This window comes from Leiobunum rupestre, chromosome 6 (assembly GCF_980474605.1).
Source record: "Leiobunum rupestre chromosome 6, qqLeiRupe1.1.hap1, whole genome shotgun sequence".
NCBI lineage: Eukaryota > Metazoa > Arthropoda > Arachnida > Opiliones > Sclerosomatidae > Leiobunum > Leiobunum rupestre.
In genome coordinates, this window is record NC_143389.1 from 6,514,943 (window position 1) to 6,539,415 (window position 24,473).

The 24,473-nt window shown below is 37.9% G+C and overlaps 2 protein-coding genes across 2 annotated transcripts; both read left to right on the forward strand.

Annotated features, from left to right (window-relative positions):
• Positions 1-11,005: 11,005 nt before the first annotated feature.
• On the forward strand, positions 11,006-12,001 carry LOC149939189 (uncharacterized). The gene has a single exon (XM_090179034.1). The coding sequence runs from the start codon at positions 11,006-11,008 to the stop codon at positions 11,999-12,001; it is 996 nt and encodes a 331-aa protein (XP_090035160.1).
• Positions 12,002-13,352: 1,351 nt separating this feature from the next.
• Positions 13,353-14,048, forward strand: LOC149939190 (uncharacterized protein F54H12.2-like). Its single transcript, XM_090179035.1, has one exon. The coding sequence runs from the start codon at positions 13,353-13,355 to the stop codon at positions 14,046-14,048; it is 696 nt and encodes a 231-aa protein (XP_090035161.1).
• Positions 14,049-24,473: the final 10,425 nt, after the last annotated feature.

The following is a 24,473-nucleotide window of genomic DNA, read 5'->3' on the forward strand; positions in this document are numbered from 1 at the left end:
GTTGGATAAAATTCGGGTAGCACTACCGAAGGAAAATTTTAACTGTCCAAATCTTCTTCTTGATTTTCCCCAGCACACCTATTGTTTTGGTTTATTTTGATAAGGATTTAATATATTTTAATTTTATAGCTTATGAAATACTTCGAATGCGTTGATGGAATAAAATTTCACCCTTTCAAAGGAAATGGCCACCGAAATTATTCAACGATTGCGAACGAAGTGAGATATGATGTTTAATATGTTCACCCCAGCGTGTAAAAACATATTTTCTACTTAATTGTGGTCGCCGCCAATTAATTTTATTATAATACGCAATTATAGTACTATTTTTCTTTAAAATAATTATTTAAATAATAAATTAAATATATAGTTATTAAATTTTTACCTCTCCGAGGGGACTTTATACCCTAGGAGGGGTTAAACAACCACCGTGTCTGTCTGTGGGTCTGTCTGTCAGGCCTGGGAACGCATTAGCATTTTCGGGGCTAAGGGTAATCACTGCGTACCCAGTTTCATAGAATCAGGGAAAAGGTTTTTACAAAAGCGCTATCTTTTTGTCTGTATAATTGGGATTTCCCAATGTGCGCGTCGTTTTTCTCACAGAGTGTGGGAACCAGAACTAAGTTAAAGGGTTGAGCTTGGCTATTGGCCTTCCCAATGAACTAAGGGTAAGGGGTCACGTCATATCCATCGTGACCCATTTTAATCAGTGTCCCTGTAACCTGATTGGTAACCACGTTGGTACCCGCGCCAAAAACTGTTTCAACGAAAAACATACAAAAAACGAACGTTTCTAAAAGACCGGACAGAGATGAAAAATATCAATCTATCGTGAGAGACGAAATCTGTCTTGATCTTTTAGGAATAAAAAGTTAACAATTAGGATTCCGTTTGGCAGGTTTTAACACTAGGAATTAGCTGTTTATGCAATTTGCTAAGCCATGTAAGCAACTTTTGGGCTTACAAACTGCACAAAAATTAAGAATTATTTTCTGAAAGGAGCAATACTTCGCCACCTCAAGATCTGTTCTTATTGATTCTATGATAATTAACATTTACGTGCAAAATTTTACACTTCCTAACCAAGACTTGTTGCGTCGACGATCGCCGTCGTGGCGTTTTGCTATTATGCCAAATAAAAGCCTATAAAATTATGAATGGTAACCGAAAGCCAAAAGAGTTTTGACAGATTAATCTAGGAAAAAAAGAGTTCAATATGCCTTCTCGATGACTAAATTAACGATAGCTAAGTGTTAATCTTTGGCGTTGGCGAGATCAATGATATCTCGAAGAACCGAGTAAGATTAAGTAGGGGAGATTATATCAGTAAGAACATAATAAAGGTAAAAGACAAGGACTTTAACGAAGATTTTGGAGTCGACTTTGGAAATGAAAGATGGCGCCAGTTGTTAATATCGCGAGGTTCTTCTTTCTTTGGCAGAATACATCTCACATACTTCGAGAAAACATTGACGTTCGGTGAAACTTTCGTACCACTGAGTAGCTCAGGGTAAACTTTGGAAAAGAGCGTGACCTCAGACATCCCAAAAGGTTAATGAAATTCACTAGGAAAGCGTCCAATCGGGATAATGACATCTGGATACAAAATTGATTGAGTGAAATAATAAGGAAAGCGACCAACGTGAAATACGGAGCAATATCAGAATTAAGACTATCAGAGATCAGAATAAAAATCTATTTCAGTTTGCTAACAAACTCACCGATGATTGGCTTTGTCGAGGAGAAGAACTGAACAAGTTGGCAAGCCAAAATATACCTCTCCCGCTAGTTGAGTGATTTCTAGTGTAACTAATGACGCAATAATTCAAGTGTTTCAGATGTTCTTCCGGAGCGCTTCTATAGTAAACCACGAAAGGGTGTAAAGTAACCTGGGAATTTTCCCAATGATACCCTTGTACTTCATCTTGTACCACAAAGGAGTAATTTTCTGCGAAATCTCCCAAAATAATTGCTGTTTCAGTGTCAAGGTTTTCTTTCAGGTTTTTTAGACATTGAGATTTAGATTTAGCAGTAAAATGATGCCTTGTCAATTCGTAAATTTTGGACGCTAATGACAAAATGAAATCTTCCGGAGTATCTAGCAATGTCACGAGCTTTGTTTTGTCAGCAGAAACCCATTGTTTGTACTCTACGCTTTCAGATTCCTCGAAGAAGGTGGCTAGATTAGTGTTTTTAGCTACACCGTCTTTTCCCGGGCAATCTTTGCATTGTCTCATCATGCAGTTTCGACTGTTAATGTTGCACACGGACAAACTCATCAAATTAGCTAAAGAAATGAACGGGTCATTTGCTGGGAAAACTGAGAGCATAAGTTTTGCATTCTGGTGGTACGTGCAAACGCAAACTGCGTGAGTTCCCTTTGGCCCCGCTAATATACACCAAAGAGGTCGCAATGTACAAAATTTTGAAAATCCAATCGGCATGTGGTGTTATTCTTTAAATTGTGCATAAAGTTCTCTAAGATTTATAAGCATGAGCCGTTTTTGTTTATGTTCTTTTTCTCCAGTATTTACATTTCGAACTGAAATGTAGTCCTTTTGACCTGGGGTCACACTACTGTAATCGTCACTTTCGTAGAAATTCGTCACGATTTCTTTCGCTTCAGCCGATATTTTAGAGCCTTTACTTTAATGGCCTGGTACACATAGTATTCCTTTCTCTTTCTTTAATTCGCGACTTTTTAGAACAAGGTATTTTGTCGTGCGAAATTCTTTTACTGTGCGATTTATTCCAAATGGTGATAGAGTTAAAATTTGTAGTTTTTCTTTATAAGACGTGTTATCAGCATTGAACTTTTCCTTTAGTTCTAGTAATATTTTCTCATACTCAGCGTGCTCTTTCAACTTGAACTCTACATCGTTAGTTGTTATCGTGTGCTTCAACGACGGCTCCGAGAGAATCTTCTAGTTTTCTTTTCAGATTTCGAGTAGCAGATATACATTTACCTTTTATAAGATTTGATTTTTTTCGTAAATTTTTACCTTCTAAAATAATTTTAAATGAAATATTTTACAAACTTAAGCCAGTTAAAGGGATAATGAAATGGTAAAATGAACTACCTTCAGCCTATACCTCTTCCAAAATTAAATATAATCCCGATTTTCTTTTGTCGGAATTATTTAATTTAAATTTAAAAAAAATCGGTGCAATCGTCCGGAAAAATGCGGGCCTAACTCGTCTTAAAAATTCACTGTATTTTCAGTTTCCCGTAGGCAGATTTAACTAATCACATCATAGATAAAAAAATCTACGCCGCCATCTGATTGGAAGTTGGACTTTACTGCGGGAAACAAAAAAATTGCGAATTCCCAGAGACGCGTTAGGCCCAATTGAAGGTCAATTTTTCGGACGATTTCACCGAAATGTTTTTTAAAAAAAATTAAATTAAATAATTCCAACGAAAGCAAGGAGGGGGAGGGGGCAGTTTCCCTCTGAAAAATTTCACTGGGAAGGGCAACTAATGTAATTGCCCCTCTCCCACGATTTAGTCGGTTCTACACTTGAAACTTACAAATGAAAGGAACATTAAAGCAAACATTATAATAATACATACTTATAATTAAACTTATACTTATTATATATAATTATTGAATTTTCTTAAACGATACCCTCTTTTGTCGTAAATTTACATTCTAAACACGCAAAAAATTTCAAAAGGTAAAATATTTGAAATTTGTGACGCTTAGAGCAAGGGGACATGCTTTCCCCCTCAGGGTTTTGATTTGTCTTTGCCCCCTCCAACCTTTCAAACGTTCATACGCCACTGAACGAAAGAAAATCTGAATTGTATTTAATTTTTCAAGCACAATAGACAAAGTAGGTTATTTTACCATTTCAGTAGGCCTATCCCTTTAAATAATTTACAAATAATTTACTTACTTAGTTTCACTGGTGACTCTCCTAACCAACCGAGTGCATTGTTAACTGCTACCAGTGAAATGCCTTGTGTGCTTGATGGTTGTGAAAAGATTTCTTTGGACGAGTTTTCGGAATTGTTTGGTTGTGATAAAGAGCTGTTAGCTTCTGGAGTTTCAATAATTGGGGAATAACTCTTTACTAGGCGCTGTTTTGTTAAAAACGCGTAACACTGAGGACAAAGTTTTTTCCCAGGAACTAATCCATCGACAAACCTTTTGTACGTTTTGTAACAATTCAACGAAATAAATTTAAGTCCTTTACTTCTGGCGGTATCATGTTGAAAAAAGGGATTACTGCATCTTCTTTGATTTAATTCATATTTATGTATATGAAGTTTTTCATGATGTAAACAAATAGATTTAATATTAGCCACAGCAACGCCTGTTCTAAGATTAAGGATATTTTTTTCGTCTTGAGATTTTACTTTCCTTATCGCTTTACGTTGAGAGAAATGCTTTAAATGACAAGCATTAGGTACATCTTTAAAAGAACAGCAATCCATTCTGTATATATTTCACCAAGTGACTCGATCTATCGAAACGTAGGCACCGATCAAAGTTACAATAACATTTTCCTAACAGAGAAGAGTGGCAGACAAAAGAGCAGACAGCATTCTCTAGAAATCCAAAGACTGGAAATAAGGTAATGTTCAGTGAATCAGGGGTATTTTTTATTTATTTTTTTTCTTTAAAACTAAAACTTTTACCTAGTCAATATTTTGTTTTTAACTAAATCATAAGTGAGGAACTCTAAAAAAATGTCTATTTTAAAAAAAATAAAATGGCCATTTTTCAAGGTCAAAGTTCAAAATATTAAAAACGGTTTTTATGTATGTAATTCTAAATGGGGTTTTAAATTGAGTGGTTTATTTTTTTACACTCTGTTTTACCTTTAAAATGATACCCAGCACGTGTTTATAGAAAAGCAATTGGCTAAGAAATCACTCCCTCAATATTAGGGGTCAAGGTCATTTCACCAAAAATGGGCATGGCGTAACTTGCAAGCTACAGGGCGGATCTTAACAAAACTTTCAGAATCGTGTTTTTCATCCAAAATAACCCCAGAGACAAGTTTTCGGGGTTATATAAAAATATAGGGTGCCCAAGGTGGTAAAATCTGTCGTGGAATTACCCGAAATCTATTCAAGTTTTGCTTCTACGTTTCTAGAGACACTAGAAGAATGAATAAATTTGGATGGCAGTCTGTTTTTATACTAATTCAGAAAACACTTACAATACCAATGTGTTTTTGATTGATAATAAAATGGGTTTACTATTAGCACGGTTATCTTATTTATTAAAATGGGAAAAAATTTATTTCATTCTACGTAATGCTTTTTTTCTATTACGCTACGTAAATGGAAAATTTTCTTTGATTCTCTTTAATCATTGACTTAAAGTACTGATCTGATTAATTAATTAAGCCTTAATATTATCATGTCTGTTGAAACACTTTTACAGGCGTAAATAGGCCTAAAATAGATTGTCTTGTTGTCGAAAAACTTCTACAAGCGTAAATAGGGTTTTATCTTTCAAAAACTTACTTAAAATAAACCGGTAAATACTAATAAGCATCGAATATTTTCATTTTTTAGCTGAACCAAAGTACCCGTGGGATATGACCAAAACATATTTTTTGGGTTAGAAGGTTAAATAGTTATTGTTCATTACCATAAAAACTTATTTCTATGTCAATCTTTTATTATGCTTGAATTTCTCCATTTTCCATACTTAATTAGAAATTTATTTCACTTTTAAAATTTTCCACAGGAGCGAAAACCGACGATGACCGCGTGACTCTTCGACTGGCGGACGTGTCCGCGGGGCCAGGCCCGGCGAGGTACGTTTAAAATAAAACAAGTATAACAAATTTTTAAAGGTTTTACCTAATTTTTAACAAGCATGGGAAACCCAAGCACAGAGAGAAGTCCTATGCACAAACTCTATCTACCAGTGATAGTCATAAAACTCGTATGAATAATCATAAGGAAACGATCCAAAATGCTAAACTGAGTGGTAAATCTCCTAAAACCAGTAACCGCATGGAATCCTGAGGCTATTTCTGCTAGTGTACGAGGTCTCAGATCTGAGACGAATTGTAACACGGAAAAACACTAGCCAAAAAAGGAGCAATGAAGACCACTAACAGAAAAACTTCAACTGTTTCAAATTCCAACTCGTCAAATTCTTTAGACCTAAAATCAAAACAATCGACAACGATTCGATATGTTTTAGATGACGATGTATTCAGTACCTCACAGTAACTTCTGTATCAGAAACCCATTAAAGACACAATTTATTATGAGTCAGCAGGTCTTTCGAAAATACTGAAAGTTATGTATGAGCAGATGTGCCGTACGAACGCTGCATTTGCAAATGTTATATGCCTGTCATGCTATACTGTGCATCCCTTGCATATGGAAAAATGTTAGCAGTACAAAAACATAACGGAGTAAGTTTATCGTTGGATGAACTCAATTTCATAAATTTCTTTATTGAAAATGAAATGATAATTCCAGAGCCATTAAAACTTTACCTAAATGGCATTGGTAACGTCAAAACCCATGACGACCAATTGCTAAGGTTGTCGTGCTTTCCTAGCACATATGAAACACATAACCATATACCAGGCGGGTTTGGCAGAATTGCTGTTAACACTCACTGGAAATATATGAGTTATCTGTGTCTAGCTGTTTTCATAATGCGAATTAGACTTGAACCCTCCTTATTAGAACGAAGTTGTTTAAGAATATCAAAGCCTATAACCACTACACCCCATTTCAACACGCCAATCGCTCTCTTTTATATGAATCATTTCTTTTCTAGAAGACCAAAGCTTTAGAAACTCGAGCTAACGCATCGCATGGACGCCATTTTATTTCATTTTTCAAGGACCAAAATCAGTGTAAAAGAGGCTGGCGCAACAACGTAAAATTTTCTGATCCTAGACGCCACCTGCTGTAACCTATTTACATAACCCTTCTTTTCAAATTTAATAGAAATACTATGGCCAGGAAATTAATTTAAACTATAAACGCAAATCCTTTAAAAAACGTTTACAAATGTCTAAAAGTTACTGATGCGTACATCAGAAATTAAGGTACCTCAGCACCCAAAATTTTTTCTACTTTTCCATTTACTTTTCCATAGCGTGAAGCATCGACTTTAATATTAAAAATCGAGGTACCTATATATAACCAGGCGACGACTCGCTCTGCTCGTCGCCTGGTTACAATACCGAACATTTTATAAGAAAAAAAAATATTAATCAAAAACGTACTTACGTCCAGCCTTGGAAATAACGGTGGTCAGGTGGTCAAAGACCAGTTTATTAATTGCTCAGACCAGTTTATTTATTCAAAATTTCGGGGGTCACTGGTCACCGTGTCCAGTTTATTTATTCGAAATAATAACAAAAAAACAGAAGGTGACCAGTTTAATAATTCCAAATAATAGGAGATGAATTTAAGGTTTATATCAATTTTGATTTCCCTATTCACTGGATTTCTATGTACAGCGACTCCGCTTATTATACCGCCGGGGCCGCACGTCGAGGTTTTATGTAGAGTCCCTTCGCTCGCATCCCTCGAACGAGTCGAACTGTCTAACCCCCCTCTGGCGTCAAACCCTCAATCCTCTTAGACTAGTCTCGCTTTAACCCGAGTACGGTAGGCCTAGGAGGATTCAAGTGTACCTGGAGAAGAATCCGGGGGGCCACGGGAGAGGCTGCTCAAAGCCTCAAACCCTTGAACATAAAACTACAACGGAGCCATCTAGTGGGGAAAATGGGAACTATGACTACGTGTTTGGTTTAGGAACTGGAATAAAAATTATATTTTTATGGCACCTAGAATCGCTACGACAGTTGTCAAAGCAACAATATTTCCCCATAATTAAATTTAAAACTTAACATTCATTGCAACTTTTTTTGAAATTATATAGTTTTCGGGCAAATTTCTTCGACGTGGTCTAAGCTAAAAACCGTTAAAGTTCGAAATACAGTCTGGCAGACGAATGTTTTGGTAACTTCTAGGTTACTCTGAAGCTTTGTAGGTGGCGCTAAAAACGTTATGTCCAAGTATTTGACACACCACGCGACAGCTGTAGCCGAGCCGCGAGGCATTGGTCGGGGGGAATACAAATTTCTTCTCCAGGTACACTTGTATCCTCCTAGGGTAGGCTACCTGGCTACGCGGTAACGAACCGGGGACTCTGGAGTTACGGGGCCTAGAGAAAGATAGATAATACGGTAAATTACGAGGGTCTTCTAGGTAGTAGTCTTAGGTGATTTGGTACTATATTGTACTATTCTTGTGGTACTCATAAAATAAAGTTAACTATTGTGAATACGTGTAAAGTTAATGTTACCAACATAATTTAACTTCTTAACATGTATAGTATAGGTTTTTTTAGGCTTATAAATGACATTAGAACATTTTATGTAAGACCAGTTTAATAATTCATAGGCTAGGGGGTCACTGGTCATAGGGACCAGTTTAATAATTCATATGCTAGGGGGTCACTGGTCATAAGGACCAGTTTTAAAAAAAACCTTATTTGCAAGGCTGCTTACGTCCATCTTCTTGCACTGTCTATGGCACTTCCTTCGCGCACAAATTTAATAAGAACTAAGATAACTCTTTTTCTGGAAAACGAATTAAACGATTTTCTCCAAAAGGTGTACCAATTCATTCCTAAAAAGTGTCAAATACGTTTTCTCACCAAAGCACATTTAGGGTGTTGTTCAGTGTACATTTACTCTAACTGGCGACTAAATCTGGCGTCTCGGAAACGAATCTTACAACACAATAGTGATATCCAACGGCGTTACTCTCCTCCACCCATCCTAGGTTACATAGTACCTACAAAGGTGAGATGTTTAGATATTTCTCAATTTCTGTGAAAACTTCTTTGGTTAATATCTTTTGAACCAATGCGTCGATTTGAATAATTCCAACACTTTCTAAATATAAATCAACCCCGGAGAACACGAAAATCGGGTTTAAAATGACCTGAGATCAAAAATAAAAAAGTTGTCACCCCTCTTTTAGGCCAAAATAAGCCAAATTATAAGTCTATCCAGAAAATTATTTTGGCCAATTTGTAGCTAAAATTTTATTTATCTACTACCGATGTCCGCTTAAACTTGATGCAACTATACAAGAAATGACGGGCGAAAATGTTCGAAATCTCCCACGGGCAAAGACTTTTTGAACAGAGTGTACTTATCAATATTTACGTGAACTTCAACCCATGCGAGATTCCTTAAAAAGCAATGGAGATTTTTGAGGCAAATCATTCTGATCCGGAAAGCTGCCAAAAGGAAAATCTTCAAAGAGCTGTAGTGAATTTCGCCTTCGAGAGGTTGTAATGTGAGTAAACTTTTAAATACCCGGACTGTTTGAAAATGTTTAGCCTTCTCTTAACAAAACTTTATTGACGACAGATTAAACTGCTGAGAAATGACTGGTTTTATTGAAGCAAACTTCTATAGAGCCGACAGAGAATGGATCATTAAGGAAGTGGCCCTTTACGTAGATGAAACGGGGAACTATCAAGCGTGGACATTCAGACAACCATTCCCATTTTCGGATCTATCTCAGGAGGATAAAAGAGTGCAGATGGCTAACGTGGAACATTTGCGACGTACGTTGGGACGAGGGAGAACACGATTATAGTAGTCTACACGAAATCGCTAAAATAATTCGCGAAAGGGCAAACACCTTTTATTGTAAGTGACTAGAAAAAGCGCAGGTTCTCTCAAAATATTTGTTGGTTGACGTTAAAAACGTTGAAGACTTGGGTTGCCCCCGTCTTTCGACCATATACTGTATTAACCCGCCGGAACATTGTAAGTTCCATCGAGATACTAATCGCTGCGACATGGCTCCGCCGAATAGGTTGCGAGAAAATATAAACTTTTTGAAATATTTATCATCCGGTAAAGCGCGCCAAAGAAAAGCTGCAATTAAAAACGCCGAATGCTGTATAAATGTTTTGCGCGGTTCCGTGAAAATTTCAGACTACCACCAGAAGCGGTTGAAGAATCATCGTAGTGTTCTTCGTAATTTCAATCGAAAGTTATCTCGGTCAAAGAAAAGAAAGATCCTTAATCAAACAGGTGGATTTTTACCTATTTTATTGGCCCCGATCCTTTCAATTCTTAGCTCCGTGGCAGGCGCCGCTATTAGCAAGGCAATCAAGTGATGGCTCGGAAAATGATGCTGGTTTCCGAAGACGTTTTTAGAAGGCTCCAAAGTTCCGAAGCAGGGAAAAATAGCGCGCTGATACCAAAAGTTGATACTCTCCTCGAACTACATACTGATCCTAATAACGCTATGGAACATAAAAAATTGAAAAAAACTGAAAAGCTAAATATTTTTAATCACAAATTACAACAACGTCACAACAAGGTAGTAAAAGAAAGTAAAAACACTTTGGTTAAGAACTGGAAAACGCAAATCGCCTCTGTTATTCCAGACTATTATATCGATCAGTGTTTGGCGTTGTACAAATGGATAGAAACATCTACAAATATAAAATTTAACGACAATGGTGAATTAATATATCGCGGTGATACAATTTCCGGTTCGCATATTATAGATCTTTTGGCGTATTGGGCAGTTAATTCTAGAAAAATTAAAATCGTTCCCGGAGTTGACGAGTTTTACGATTGTTTAGTAAAATAAAATGTACCTAAATCATTATTTAGAGAAATAATAGTTAATGAAAGTAAAAGTAAACGTAAAATGGAAGCTACTGTGGATTTAAATTCTAACAATAATGATGGTAATATGACTGGAAACGGGTTCCAAAATTGGATTGTCTTGAAACGTTTGGAATAAAATTTTATTAAATATGAAAACAAATATACTTTCTCTTCATTTCCAACCTATCAACCACAATGGACGGTATTGCGATGGAAGCTGCTATGGTAACCGGTCTCACTAATTCATTTTTTAAATATCCGAAAGTACTGACTGCGATATTAATCGTAGCTATAATTATTATCTTCGAAGTATCGGAGTTGGCCTTTCATTACTATAGTAGCGCGAACTGCACGCGGAATGGATAGTTTAAAGGATATATACTTCAACGCGCGGGAGTCTGGCTCCTTTGGGGGTGTCAAAGCTCTCTATCAAGCGGCTAAATCGAAAGGTGTAAAAGTAACGTTGGCGGAAGTTAAAAATTCCCTTAAACATCAAGATACATACACGCTGCACAAACCAGTTAGGCGTGTATTTCAGTGGAATAAAACTATCGTGTATGGTATAGACGGCCAATGGCAGGTTGATTTGGCCGATTTACAAAGTTTATCCCTCGTAAATAAGGGGTATAGGTATTTGCTATGCTGTATCGATGTCTTCAGTAAGATCGCGATTGTAGTAGCGGTAAAAAATAAGAAAGGACAGACAATGGTGGATGCTTTTAAAAATATCCTAACGTCGGGACGTCGACCGACAAGAGTCCAGAGCGACCACGTTAGTGAGTTTGTGTGTTCCGCTGTCCAAAAATATTTAAAACAAAGCGGTATCCAATTTTTCGCAACGCACTCGGAATTAAAAGCGTCAGTTGTCGAACGTTTTAATAGGACATTGAAAGAACTTGTCGGTTCATATAACAATAATTATCACAGCTCTATAAAATGTAAACCAGTTGATGTTTCCCCTGAAAATTCGGACAAAGTGTGGAAAAATCTATATGGGAAGATTAATTTTTCCCCGCCAAATTCGTTTCCTTTTGATATCGGAGATATTGTTAGAATTACTAAAAATAAGAACACCTTTGAAAAGGGTTATTTGTCCAATTGGACGGAAGAATTATTCCGTGTAGTGGAAAGAATTCCGAGACATCCGCCGGTATATAAGCTGAGTGATCTCATTTCCGAGCTCATTTCAGGCGTTTTCTACAAGGAGGAAATACAGCGAGTCGGAAAAGATCTGGAAAATTGTCCATTCATAATTCAGAAGGTTTTGAGAAGTAGACGGACTCCTAACGGTCAAGTTGAGAAACTGGTTCGTTGGAAAGGATATCCACCCTCATTCGACAGTTGGGTCAAATAAATTATCCTAATATGAGTTTCTACATTACTTTACCATCGGATTCATCTGCGAAGTTCTTCTAGGGGAATACCATGAGCAAATTTCATACGTATCTTCCGGAATGCGTTCAACTCGACGGCTCTTACGAGGTTGGTCTGGCCGAGATTAGTTATCCGAGAACGTGGAACAATCTAAGAGATAATTGTATCGTTACTCTGTCGAAGAATAATGAACGCGAGTTTCCGACCCATATCGACGTGCCTAAGGGCTATTACGGATGCGTCGCGGATCTTCTAGATCTAAAACAATTTGAATTTGATAATAAACGCGCTACTGTTTTAAACGCCACAGCGTCGCGTGTGCTACCAGTCTTATTTAAATATGTTAAACACTTGAGAAAGGTTAACGTCCAATTGGAAAATAAGGTGTATATAAAAATGACAGGGATCTTAGCGACAATACTTGGTTTTACAAGAAATACCGTGAAGGATTTCACTATTAACAAAAAGGAAACGCTATCGAAATATACCGTCGATATGGACGTGGGCCTTCATTCCCTGTTCATATATTCCGACATTGTCGAAAATCGCGCGGTAGGCGACTGTAACGTCCCACTTTTAAGAATTGTAAGCGTTCAGGGTAAAAACGGCGACACCGTAGAGAGAGATTTTATCAGACCGCATTACATTCCGGTGTCAACAAATAGATTTCAAACCATCGAAATTCACATTTTGTCGGAAATGGGTGTACCAGTTCAGTTCGAAAGAGGAAAGGTTCATATCACCCTCCATTTTAAACCTAGACGAACGTGGACACCGTTATAAAGGGAAACCAGTGTGCTTACTCTTCATTTCTCTGTTAGATATTGACCCAGGCGCACCATGAAAACCGCGTTAAGAGAAAGCGAGTCCGATTACGAAAAGTATTATTTAAATCAAGTTAGGTTTGGTTCGAATAACACAATCGACTTTGACAACTATTACCGATCGCAAGTTGGGAACGGTTTATTCCAATTCTATCGAGGTTCATCCACGCAACGCTGCTATGGCCTCGGAAATATATTGGCGTCTGCTTTCCGCAAAGCTGTCCCAATGTTAAAAAGATGCGCTATATTCTTGGGAAAAAAGTTTCTGAAAACTGGCGCTAGAGTCGCCGATGATGTTGCTAGTGGTATTCCGATAAGAAGTTCATTGAAAGATGACGGTACCGCTATCGGGAAGGAAACGTTTTCCGAGTTAAAAGATATGGTGAAACAAAAAACGTCTGGAAACGGTATAAAAAGGAAGCGTAGAAAGATTCAACTCGTCAGTTCAGTCACGGCTAAGAAGCGAGCGAGACGCGTAGCTAAACATTCCGATATATTCTCAAAATAATGGCTCTAATTCATCAGCAGTCCGGAATTTGTCCCAACTCGGAATTAGACCTTTTCGAGGTTCCTCTCACGCAAACGGGGATCGTCAGTGGAGAATGGGTGGAATTCAATCCAGTTTCCAACGCGGATGAAAATTCTAACATTAATTTCGATATTCCCGGAAACTCCGAGACTTATTTAGATTTGTCCAAAACACTTCTCCACGTGCAAGTAAAAATTGTGAAATCCGGTGGTGCTGATCCCGACTACGATGAAGAAACCGTTGGTCCCGTTAACATGTTCCTTCACAGTTTATTCAGCGAAGCTCACTTAATTATGAATGAGAGGTCGGTTACCACATCTGCCCAAAATTACGCTTACAAAAGCATGATTCAAACTCTACTAACGTTCGGAGGACCGGCAAAAGAAAGCTTTTTGACTAGTTCGCTCTTCTACAAAGATACGGCTGGAAAATTTGACGTTCTGGCAAGCAACGAAGGGTTTAAGAAAAGAATGGCGTTTTCGAAGAAAGGTACAATGGATATGATTGGAACCGTTCATATCGATATGTGTCAACAATCACGCTTTCTACCGAATATGCTTAATCTCAGATTCAGGTTTATCAAAAATCCGAACGAGTTTTGCATACACTCGTCAGGCGACGTTAAATATAAAGTTAAATTTGAAACAGCGTCGTTGTATATCAGAAAAGTGTAACTTATTCCTGAAATTATTCTGGCACACGTGAAAGCGTTGGAACGTGGCACAATGAAGTATCCAATTATTAGGAGTGAGTGCAACACCTAGTCTTTTCCGGTCGGATCGAAAATGTCTACACGCGACAACTTATTTAATTCTCAAATTCCTAAGAAAGTCGTAATTGGATTAATAGAACAAAGCGCTTATTTGGGAGATTACTCGAAATATCCTTTTAATTTCCAAAACTTTGCGTAAACCATATTGCTTTATACGTTGACGGCACCTGTATCCCCCATAAACCCCTTTCTCCGAACTTCAAGAATGATATATGTATGAGATCCTACATTAACCTATTAATGCAAACTGGACAATTTAATATTGACGAAGGAAATCTAATTAATCGAGAAGAATTCGCGGAAGGAAATTACCTTTTTGTATACGATCTCACCGCGGATCTCTCTCTCACACAGCGGATCACTTTCACTTGATCAGGAACGGAAGCGTGAGATTAGAATTAAAGTTTGAGAAAGATTTATCCAAAACAATTACAGTACTATACTACGCTGAGTATCAAAACCTCATAGAAATTGATAAAAATAGGACTGTGGTCTTGGATTACACAAGCTAATGGACACGTTACAATTGACTAGAATCCTACGAAAAGATCCGTACACGAAAAGATTATTTCGCGGCGTTTTAGCGGCCGATGAATTACCTAAATATATAAAAATATTTCCGTCTCTTTACATTGTTAATACCGGATTATTCAATACGAACGGCGAACACTGGACTGTGATATATTTCTCGTCAAATCGTAATACCGTATTCTACGACTCTTACGGAAATCCCCCGGACTATTTTAAATTTAATGATTTCGTAGAAAGAAATAGCAAAACCGTTACTTTTAATTCTAAACAACTTCAAAGTAATAAAAGCAAAACATATGGTGGACATTGCGTTTATTTCGCTATGAATAGATGTAGGGGTATTAAAATGTATGATGTTGTATCCAGGTTTAAAAATGAAAATAATAATGTTAACGATCGTATGATTGAAGAATTCATGTACAAGAGATTTTCAATAAAGTTTTTCAAATAATTTTTGTATTTATTTTTTCCATAAAACAAGACATTTCGTGGGCGGCCCCGGCGGCTGCGCGTACCGCGGAATAATGAAGAAAATGTTTCGCGCGCGAACGCGGGTTAAACACACTGTTGCATCGCTGAAATGGCCATGCGCTAAAGTCGTTATTCCATCCTCTAAAATGTAGCGTTTGTCGTCACATGGATGAAGACATAACTTTGATTGCTGCACCGTGAACAACTCGTGTTTCTTACTCTGAATTCCCGTCATCTGGGCAATGGTGATTTTTCTCTTTAACAGACAATCCAGATACTCTTCGTGACGGACGAATTTTTTGACAATACGTCTGCATATCCGTTTGGCCGTTTTCTTTTCCCCACAGGCTGACAATAAAGAGTACATTTTAGGTTTTAATCCACATAATTCTTTACATGGAATAGACGACAGCTCGTCTTTAAATTTTCCGAGAACTTTTTTGTTCTTGGTACTGTAGAGTGGATGATCCATAGGGTATCCTGAAAAATCATAGTAGTCGGCTTTTTCGGCGAAGTCCCGATACAAATCTTTCGTCTTAATGACGTATGTTAAACTGTCTATATAGGATATAAAAATGAATAATATATTAATTGAATAAATATTTTATGACAACGTCAGCGATTTCTCACCAGTATCCGTGAATAAAAGTTTCGCCTTATCGGCGTACTGCGCCCTGATGACATCGTAATGAAATTGGTACATAAACAGTTTTACAAGTTCGAGTATAGCAAATCCGGTATATATGGGTCGATCTAAGGTGAGGCTTTTCTTCTTCAAATGTATCCCGACAAGATCAGGGTTGAAGATAGTGAACCTTTCAAATGCCGGGGAATTGGCCTTTTTAGTAGCTCTTTCCGGAGTTTGAACAAGATGAAAATTAATTCTGTTCCGAAGGTTCTCCATCGTTTTTCCGGAAAAATACACAGTGTGTCAGAATTTAAAGCCCGGTGTACCTAGTAACAGAGACCATACCACCGGAGGCCTGTCATCATAGTGCCCTACGCCAGCGTCCCCCTAGCCCGGACAGGGGACAAATCCAGCATGGGTAGCAGAACCATACTACTGATGGTCTCACCTTTGACGCAAGCCACTCAACCCAGCAGAAGGTGCAGCAACGGGTGGACCAATCCCCACTTCGCACACAGCAGTGGGATTTAGAATGGATGCTATAGCAACTCCAGCCGACACCCTACCTATGAAGGTAAGGAGCCAAACCCTTTGGAGAGAGCTCCTAAAGGGGAACGACGAGCACACAGCAGCCCACATAACCCAGCATAACCCGGCACCGGAGATCCCGGTGGGAGTCTAAAATGCCAGGAGATGGGTCCGCCGTGCCCTCATACGGAGGCTCGCCGCCCCACAGCAGGCTACCCAATCCGCCGAGGCGACCAGTTTGCCTGGACCCTCTCCGTTAGCCTGAACCGAAGTTCAGTATCCAGCCCAAACCTTACCGAAGTCGGAGGTGGAGATAGGACCATTTGTTCAGAGCTAACATCTCCCAGTGCGCCACCACCCTTTGCGTTTCTCAGTATTGAAATTTATAAAATCGCTGAGCTACTTTCCTTGTTCGAAGGACCGAACGCGAAGTACTTTTTCAACTTTCATACCTTTACTTACGTAATATTTCAGGTTACGATAGTGGATTACGTAGTTTTTCTTAGGGTTGAGGTTAGGAACCAGCTTTGGAAAACTATCTTTCACCGGGATGTTGAGGTGTTCAAGTTGCGCCACGGAGTGCGGCGAAAGTTCACTGGTGAGAATTGAACGCTTCTCCGGCGCTAAGGGATATTCGTTGTGATCGTTATGAAGTTCGCTAGGGTAGGATAAATCAACTTCGAGAATATATCCTTTAACGTGATCATCGGGATGATTTAGGATATTCTGTATAGGCACTTGAGACCACTCGAAGTGTTTCATCGGCATAGGGTCATTCATCACGGTGCCATACAGGTTGTTACAGTCTGAGCGAGGAGAGAAATGGATAATTTGAAAAAAAAATAAAAATAAAATTAAAAAAAAAATTGGTTTTACCGAGATATGTGATGAAGGAATCGGATTTTTCGGGATTATACGTTTCAGGCAAATACACGTTGTTAGCTACAGCGTGACGGTGTGATATCACGGACACCCCTCCACGTATCCCACGCTCGATCATCAGATACATGTCATTATTCAACAGCAGATCGAGTTCAACCCCCGTCATACTGAGAGCGCTTTCCTATGCGAAACCTGGTCCTTTATACGCGTGTGCGGGATCCAATTTGTAATATTGAAAACAAATTGAAAGGACTCGAAAACGTCCGCGAGCTGGAGACAATCCGATGTCCCCTATAAAATAGAGATAGATAGATTTGAAATCTTAAATGTATCCCACACATTATTTGCATGTTGGTAGTCGGCATCGCTTGATTGTTCTTTGGTCAGGACGTTGAAGAAAGCCTCCTTAGACGGTAAAGATGTCCTATCGAATTTTTCAACGTCATCCATGAAATCGTATGGATAAACACCCTTTCTCAATAGAAGCGTGACTTCATCCGATGTGAAATTGGCATTTAGAATAGGAAATTTCGCAGACCCCTTCTTTGCTAAGTTGGCTACGAGTGTCTCCAAAGAGGACGGTAAAAATCGGCAGTTATCTAAAAACCGTAGTTTCCCTAAAGAGAAAGATATGTATGTTTCCGAATTTGTCGGTATACAGTTGATTTCTTTGTCTTTGACTGTTACGATATATTGCATTATTAAATGCGCGTCATATAAACTTATTGTGTAGAAACACCGGAATATGTTTTTGAGCTTTGAGCTTCAAATTACAGCTTTGATGACACACTCCACGATATTCGCCGCGGTAATGATCATGATCGCGAACTTTAAAATCCTCCACCGTAAAAGATTTGCCGCATACGTAACACGTGGTAGCAGATTGAAATGATTCCACCTCGGTGACCGACAGAAGCATGGGTTTCATCTCTTTTATCTTTTCCATAATAATTGTTTCCTCCCGTTGTAGCGCGTCTAGAAATTGCAGCGTAGCCCCGTCGCCTCCAAACGTTACGGGCTTACTGGAATTTCCGTCTGGACCGACAATACAGTAACTCCATCCACATGATATATGAAGAGATAACGTTGTCGTGGAAGATAATGTTGAATCCGGAATACAAATATGAAACTTTGGAAGAATCGCCTCAAAATCATCACAGATTACGTATGGTACCTATATTTGAAATATTGGTTAGTATAAACTATAAAGTCATTTCACGTATAAATCTGAATATTACCCTTTGGCACCATCCATATTTCTTTAATTTCAGAACTGGGTTATTGGTCGGCATCTCTACTAGCTGAGGACCGTGAACTTTACAGTTACTAACGTGGGTTAAATGATTCGTTTCCGCATTCGTTCCGGCTGAGCGATGTAAACAGTATCGACAATAATACGCCTTCCTGCAGTTTTTCGTTAAGTCGCCAAGGAGACGACTTAAACTCGCAATTAAACAATAGTAAAATTTCGCACCTTTCGCTAGTAGCAATAAATCTATTGGGCGGGATTATTCCACAACCCGTTCACTCACGTATCGCGGAAAAATTACACCCTCGTACGCGAATATTTTTACCGACAGGTTATTGTCAATTTCGAATTTCAACCTCTCCGCGTTAAGTTCAAAGGGCAATTTAATGCTTCTGACATTTAATTCATTTTCGTAGCGCAAGTAGTTTCGCACAAGATGTCGGTTATTTCGTGGGGGGAAGAGTTTCGCTAAAATCGACCAAACGAAACACTTTTGGTCGTTGTTTATAACGTTGACTATAGCCTTTTTCTTGACCAGTTTCGCGGGCGTTTCGATGTAGCTTCCATCCACTAACGGGGCGTAGGGGATGATGTTGATTTGGAGAAACATTATACGATCTAGAACCTATCCCGATCATAGATTTTCAAATTCTGCTATGGATTGCACTATTTTTTTGTATACTTTGGGATATTTGCTCACTGATCACATCCGGGCTTAGAGTGGCGTACGGCAATCCTCGGAAATAGGGCATAACTTCTACCAAGCCCCCTTCGTTTGCTAATGGTGATATAAAGTTTCACCCCTTTCTTGATTTCTAGTTTAGTTTTGATCGCTTGTCGATGACGATTGATGAAATGTTTGGCATCCGTTTCCACTCGCGAAGGTGAAAAGCGCGCCGCAAAAACGCTACCATTTAGGGCTAGGACCTCCTCCATTTGATCTTCGAGAACATTCCCATCCACGACGGGTTGAGCTCCTGGATTTTTCTCTTCCCATTGCTGCAAAAATTCGATTACACCCTCGTCACTTTCGTTGTCCAAGATCTGGCGATCGTCTATTCTCTCCAAAAGGTCATCTTTGTACTGACTGTCTCTGAAGTCGAAGTCACTTCGTTTTTTTTTTAAGAGAAGCTTCTACCAATTCATGCTTTGAACGTTTACACGGTGTACTCGTATATATGTTAACGGAACATAGTCAACTTGGTGAGATGGGCCAGCAACTTGACTCCAATAGCAACCCCCACGATAATTAGTATCTACGTGAAGATTAGACGTAACCGCGGTGATGTTTAGCGATTTCTCGACGGCGGAAAGGGTCGGAGGGTTCAGGACTAGATGAGCGGGAATGGTGGTGTTACTTCACATGGACTGTTAATTTTGCATTACGGGTAAAGGCGGCTCCACATTCGTTACATGAGAACTCATGTTTTTCACGAACGTGGCGGAGAAGAATTTTCTTCTCGGAAAACGTGGAAGAGCACTGATCGCAAGGAAACATATTTAATTTTAACTCGAACCGAAATTATTTACTAAGTATAGTATCGCAGATGACTGGTAACTCTCAATACTATAATGGGTAGATACCAAATATTTCCTCCCCGTTTTATACCATTTTACTGTAACCACGTGATTACTACATACAATTAAATTAATTGAAAATGATAAAATACGTTGATATCATAGGGATTAAGTAGCTTTAAAGTAACTTGAACCCTGACGTATGAGAAAAACGGCAATAATAGATGACGCGCTATGTCCAAGGTTCATTTTAATATCAAACACATTTTAAAATGATGATATTAGAATATACAGTGATATCTTATAGTCATGATGTTTTAATGACGTACAGCTCGGAAAAATAACCGAAAGTTTAGATAAGCAATTGATCGTTGGTACCGCATTTAATTGTTAATTTATTTATCATCGAGATAGATATGGATATTTGTGTAAATGAAATTCAGACTTGAGGAAAATTTATTATTTGTTTGATTTAAATGTGTATTACAATGATTTGATTGGGAAGTTGGCATGTGTAATCAAAATACAAAGTTCGGGCAGTGTATAAAAACCCATGTCGCTTCCATCGATAATTGGTTTCAATACCCCTCATCTAAAAAATCTTCCGGAATGGTTAAACGCCCTCATTCAGATTCAGAGAGTTCCGGGGATTTCAGTCGGGACATCGATTTCAATCCACCGAATGACTTCCGCTACGAGTAAGTATAAACACTCGTTTTATTTTCTTCCGAATGTATTGGCAATTTAACTGTGTGCAGCTCAGATGCCCAGACTCTACCATACGCCCCGTGTCCATCGCTGTTAGTTAAAGCGGTTCAGCATCCGATCCCCCCAGTTCCAAATGAACTACCAATTAATAACGTGAATGCTAATGCCGTAACGTGTGTTCATATATTCACTATAAGTCCTTTAAATGTATATAATAATTATTTTATTTCTTTCTTTACTTATTTATTTTTAAATAGACTCATTGACGTTATTATATCGTTTATGTGGCCCATAATCGAGGCACATGGAGACAGAGTTGACACGTTAATGCTGGCTTTAATTGCGGAAATATTCGAAAAACTAACGACCTCCAGGTACGGTTTATAGCATATCGGTGGTAGGGTTTATACGTATTTATTGAAATTTCTTTAGTCTTTTCAACAGTGTTGATGAGGCTCGACAAAAGGCTGATGCCATGGCATTTCCACCCCCCAACGTACAAGGCACATAGTAAATTTCTTAAAATAGTAATTAAAGTTCCTTATTTTATTTATTTATTTTTTAAAATATTATAATAATTCTAGTGTTATTGACCGTGTGTGGAGGGTGATAATGGAAAGGAGGTGGTTACTTCAAGACGTGTAAGAAAACATTCTCGAAAGGGAAAACGGATTTTCCCGATACATGATTAATATTATTTTTGAAGATATGATAACGTACATGTGAACTTCGACTCCCCCTAGTGTTTCAACATACATTTACATACTACTAATGACGTCAGATTTATATCAGTGTAAGGGGCTTATATATTCGGTCCGATAATGTAATGTAGAAAATTTCACGTATATCGACAAATAATTTCGGCAGTTATCGGGCTCAGTTAATTTGCCCCCCCCCCCCCCCAAACGCTGTTTTCGAAAACTAGCAAGTTGATTGAAAGGCACCCATTATGCACCATCAGTAACCCTTTACGCACCCATTTTATTATAAATGTTATATTTTGAACAGCGAACAAATTGTAAGTGTGATGCGAAAATATAATTAATTGTAATCCCGGAGTTTCTGGAAAGAGCTACTCAGGTAAATAATGTTATTCTTTTGCGGAGCATTTCAAAAGATTAAATATTTAAATAATGATGCCTAATAATTTGAGTACGGAAGATAATTCTACGCTAGAGATTACGTTATATTGGCACCATTTGTATCTTAATTATTAAATGGGGGAGGCTGAGGTAAAACCAAATCCGCTCAGTCTGTTTTCTAAAATTTAGGATAGACCAAAATCTAAAAATTAAATTTCCATTAACTATTATGGTGCATTATATATCGAATGTGGTGCATAATGGTGCGTAATTGGTGCGTTAAAATGACACCATTTTTGGCGCTATTGGTGAAAGGGGGGCTTGATATTAATCCACTCCCTAATTAAATAAACTCTGAAAATAGTATTGAAAATGCTCCTGTTGATGAAAGTAGAAATCATCCGGAGAACAGTGGGTCTGAAACTATAAAAACACCAATCATCATGGATGAGAGATAAATTAAAGAAACTTGTTACTGAGCTATACATATTAAAGTTTGCAAATAGTAAATTGAAGGAAATGTAATTTATCCTCAATGAAGAGAAATATAAAAACAGATGCTTGAAAAAAGAAATAGAGGAAAAGGGGTATAATCTTAGATACCATTAAAGATAGTGGTGAAGATGTGAATTTTTGTACCGGACTTCCAAGTTATGGGGAAAATGTTATTTGGTGGAATCCGAAAGCAGAAGATGAAAAACTCCTCCATCGCCAGCGGGACGCCCAGGAAAGTTGTATACCGAAAATCAGTTTCTTATGGTACTGATGAGGCTTCGATTAGGGCTTTTCGTAAAAGATCTCGCTCGTCGCTTTAGAATTTCACCCAGTGTTGTTACTGTGACCACTATTTCCTGGATAAATTTTATGTATCTTCAGTTAGGGCAAATCAGTATATGGCCAACCCGAGAACAATACAATGTCGGAAGAGTTTAAAATTAAATACCCGAGTACGAGAATTTTGTTGGATGCCACTGAAATGAAGTGCCAAGTTCCACACTCTCTGGTCTTACAATCTGGAACCTATTCAACGTTTAAATCATGCAATACGTTCATGGGCTTAATTGGTGTAAGACCATCAGGTAGTCTTACTTTTTTATCAGCTCTCTTCACGGGTAACATATCCGGTAAAGAACTAACAACGAAGAGTGGCTTCTTAAGCCTCGACTTTTCACCAAATGACTCAATAATGGTTGACAGAGGATTTTTAATTACCGATCTATTGAATGAAATTAAAGGACCAGTTTCATTGAATAATCCACCGTTTCTCCGAGACAAAGCTCAGTTCACGCAAGATGAAATTGCCGAAACTTTAAATATAGCTGCGTTAAGGATTCACGTTGATAGAAGAATTGCCAGAATTAAACATTTCTGATAGGATCATACCAATGACTTTTGCTCCTGTTATTAACCAGCTTTGGACAGTTGATGCTTTACTTACGAACTTTCAAAACCCAATTATAAAACTGAAAGCTGTTGGAAGCCTCGATGAGCGTTCGAAATGGAAATGGATGTGCGAATAAACGCAGATCTGGAAATTCTAGAGAGATCATTCCAACAACTAGATTCGGTACTTGAAAGATCATTTAACGAGTCAGTTTCTGAATCTGATTTATTCGAAATAATGTAATATACTAAGATTTAACTTTTAAGGCATAGTGATAAACCATTGTAATTAAAAAAATTGCTTTTATTTAGATTACAGCGTAAAGCACTTCAATGCGTAATTTGTTTCAGATACAGAATATTGCAAAACAATTATCACTAAAAAATCACAGCATTTACTGTTACAACTAAATTTTTTTTTAAAAAAATAAAGTAACAAATTTCATTAAAAAATCACGGCATTTAAAAAATAGGAACTTCCTTAATATTTTTGGCAATAAAGATAGTAACTTCCTTCATATTTTTGTCAGTAAAGATAGTTAATTTTTTAACTGATAGCTTTTCAATCCTTTTGCAGTAACATATTAAAATAGAACCCATCGAGTTTTTAACTGATAGCTATTCAATCCTTTTGCCGTAACATATTAAAATAGAACCCATCGAGTTTTAACCTCATATCTTGCCATTTTCTTTCGTCAAATTTAAATCGTTGTATCGTTATTCCAGTAGCAAGCGGTTGTGATAAAAGTGCGGTTTTCATCTACGTAACATGGTATCTTCACTTCTAGAATGGTACAGTTGTTTTCTTTCTTAAACACGGGAGTGTATGTTTCTAAATTGTGGATTATATCCTTACGTCCAACAATTTGTGTTAAATGGTACGCAAGAGGAGATCCGTTGGGTACAGGTCCTAACTTCGTTTCCAACCAAGGCGACGTATTTTGTTTGGGAAAATTATGTGGAAAATTTAACGAAGATATCAGTTCCTCTACAGCTTGATCCAACTCATCATTGTTACGAATGACTCTGCGGCCTTCTTTCAATTTACAATGCTGTGGTTTATCACCTCCATTTTCTTTCAGCGATTGAAAATTCGCATCCAGGACACAAATGGGAGTTATTTTGTCACCTTTTCGCTGGTTCCATGTTAAACATTTGCTTGTTTTTGAAATTTCTTCTCCATAATTTTTTTTCTTTAATTGCTGACAACAGCCTGAGCAGCGCTACTACATGATTGCAAACTCTTTGGCCAATCACACACTCGCAATCCGAATCTAGAACGACACCTTCGTGTAAATGAATCGCAGCAAATACATTATATGGATTTTCTCTTGTCCTTTGATAAAT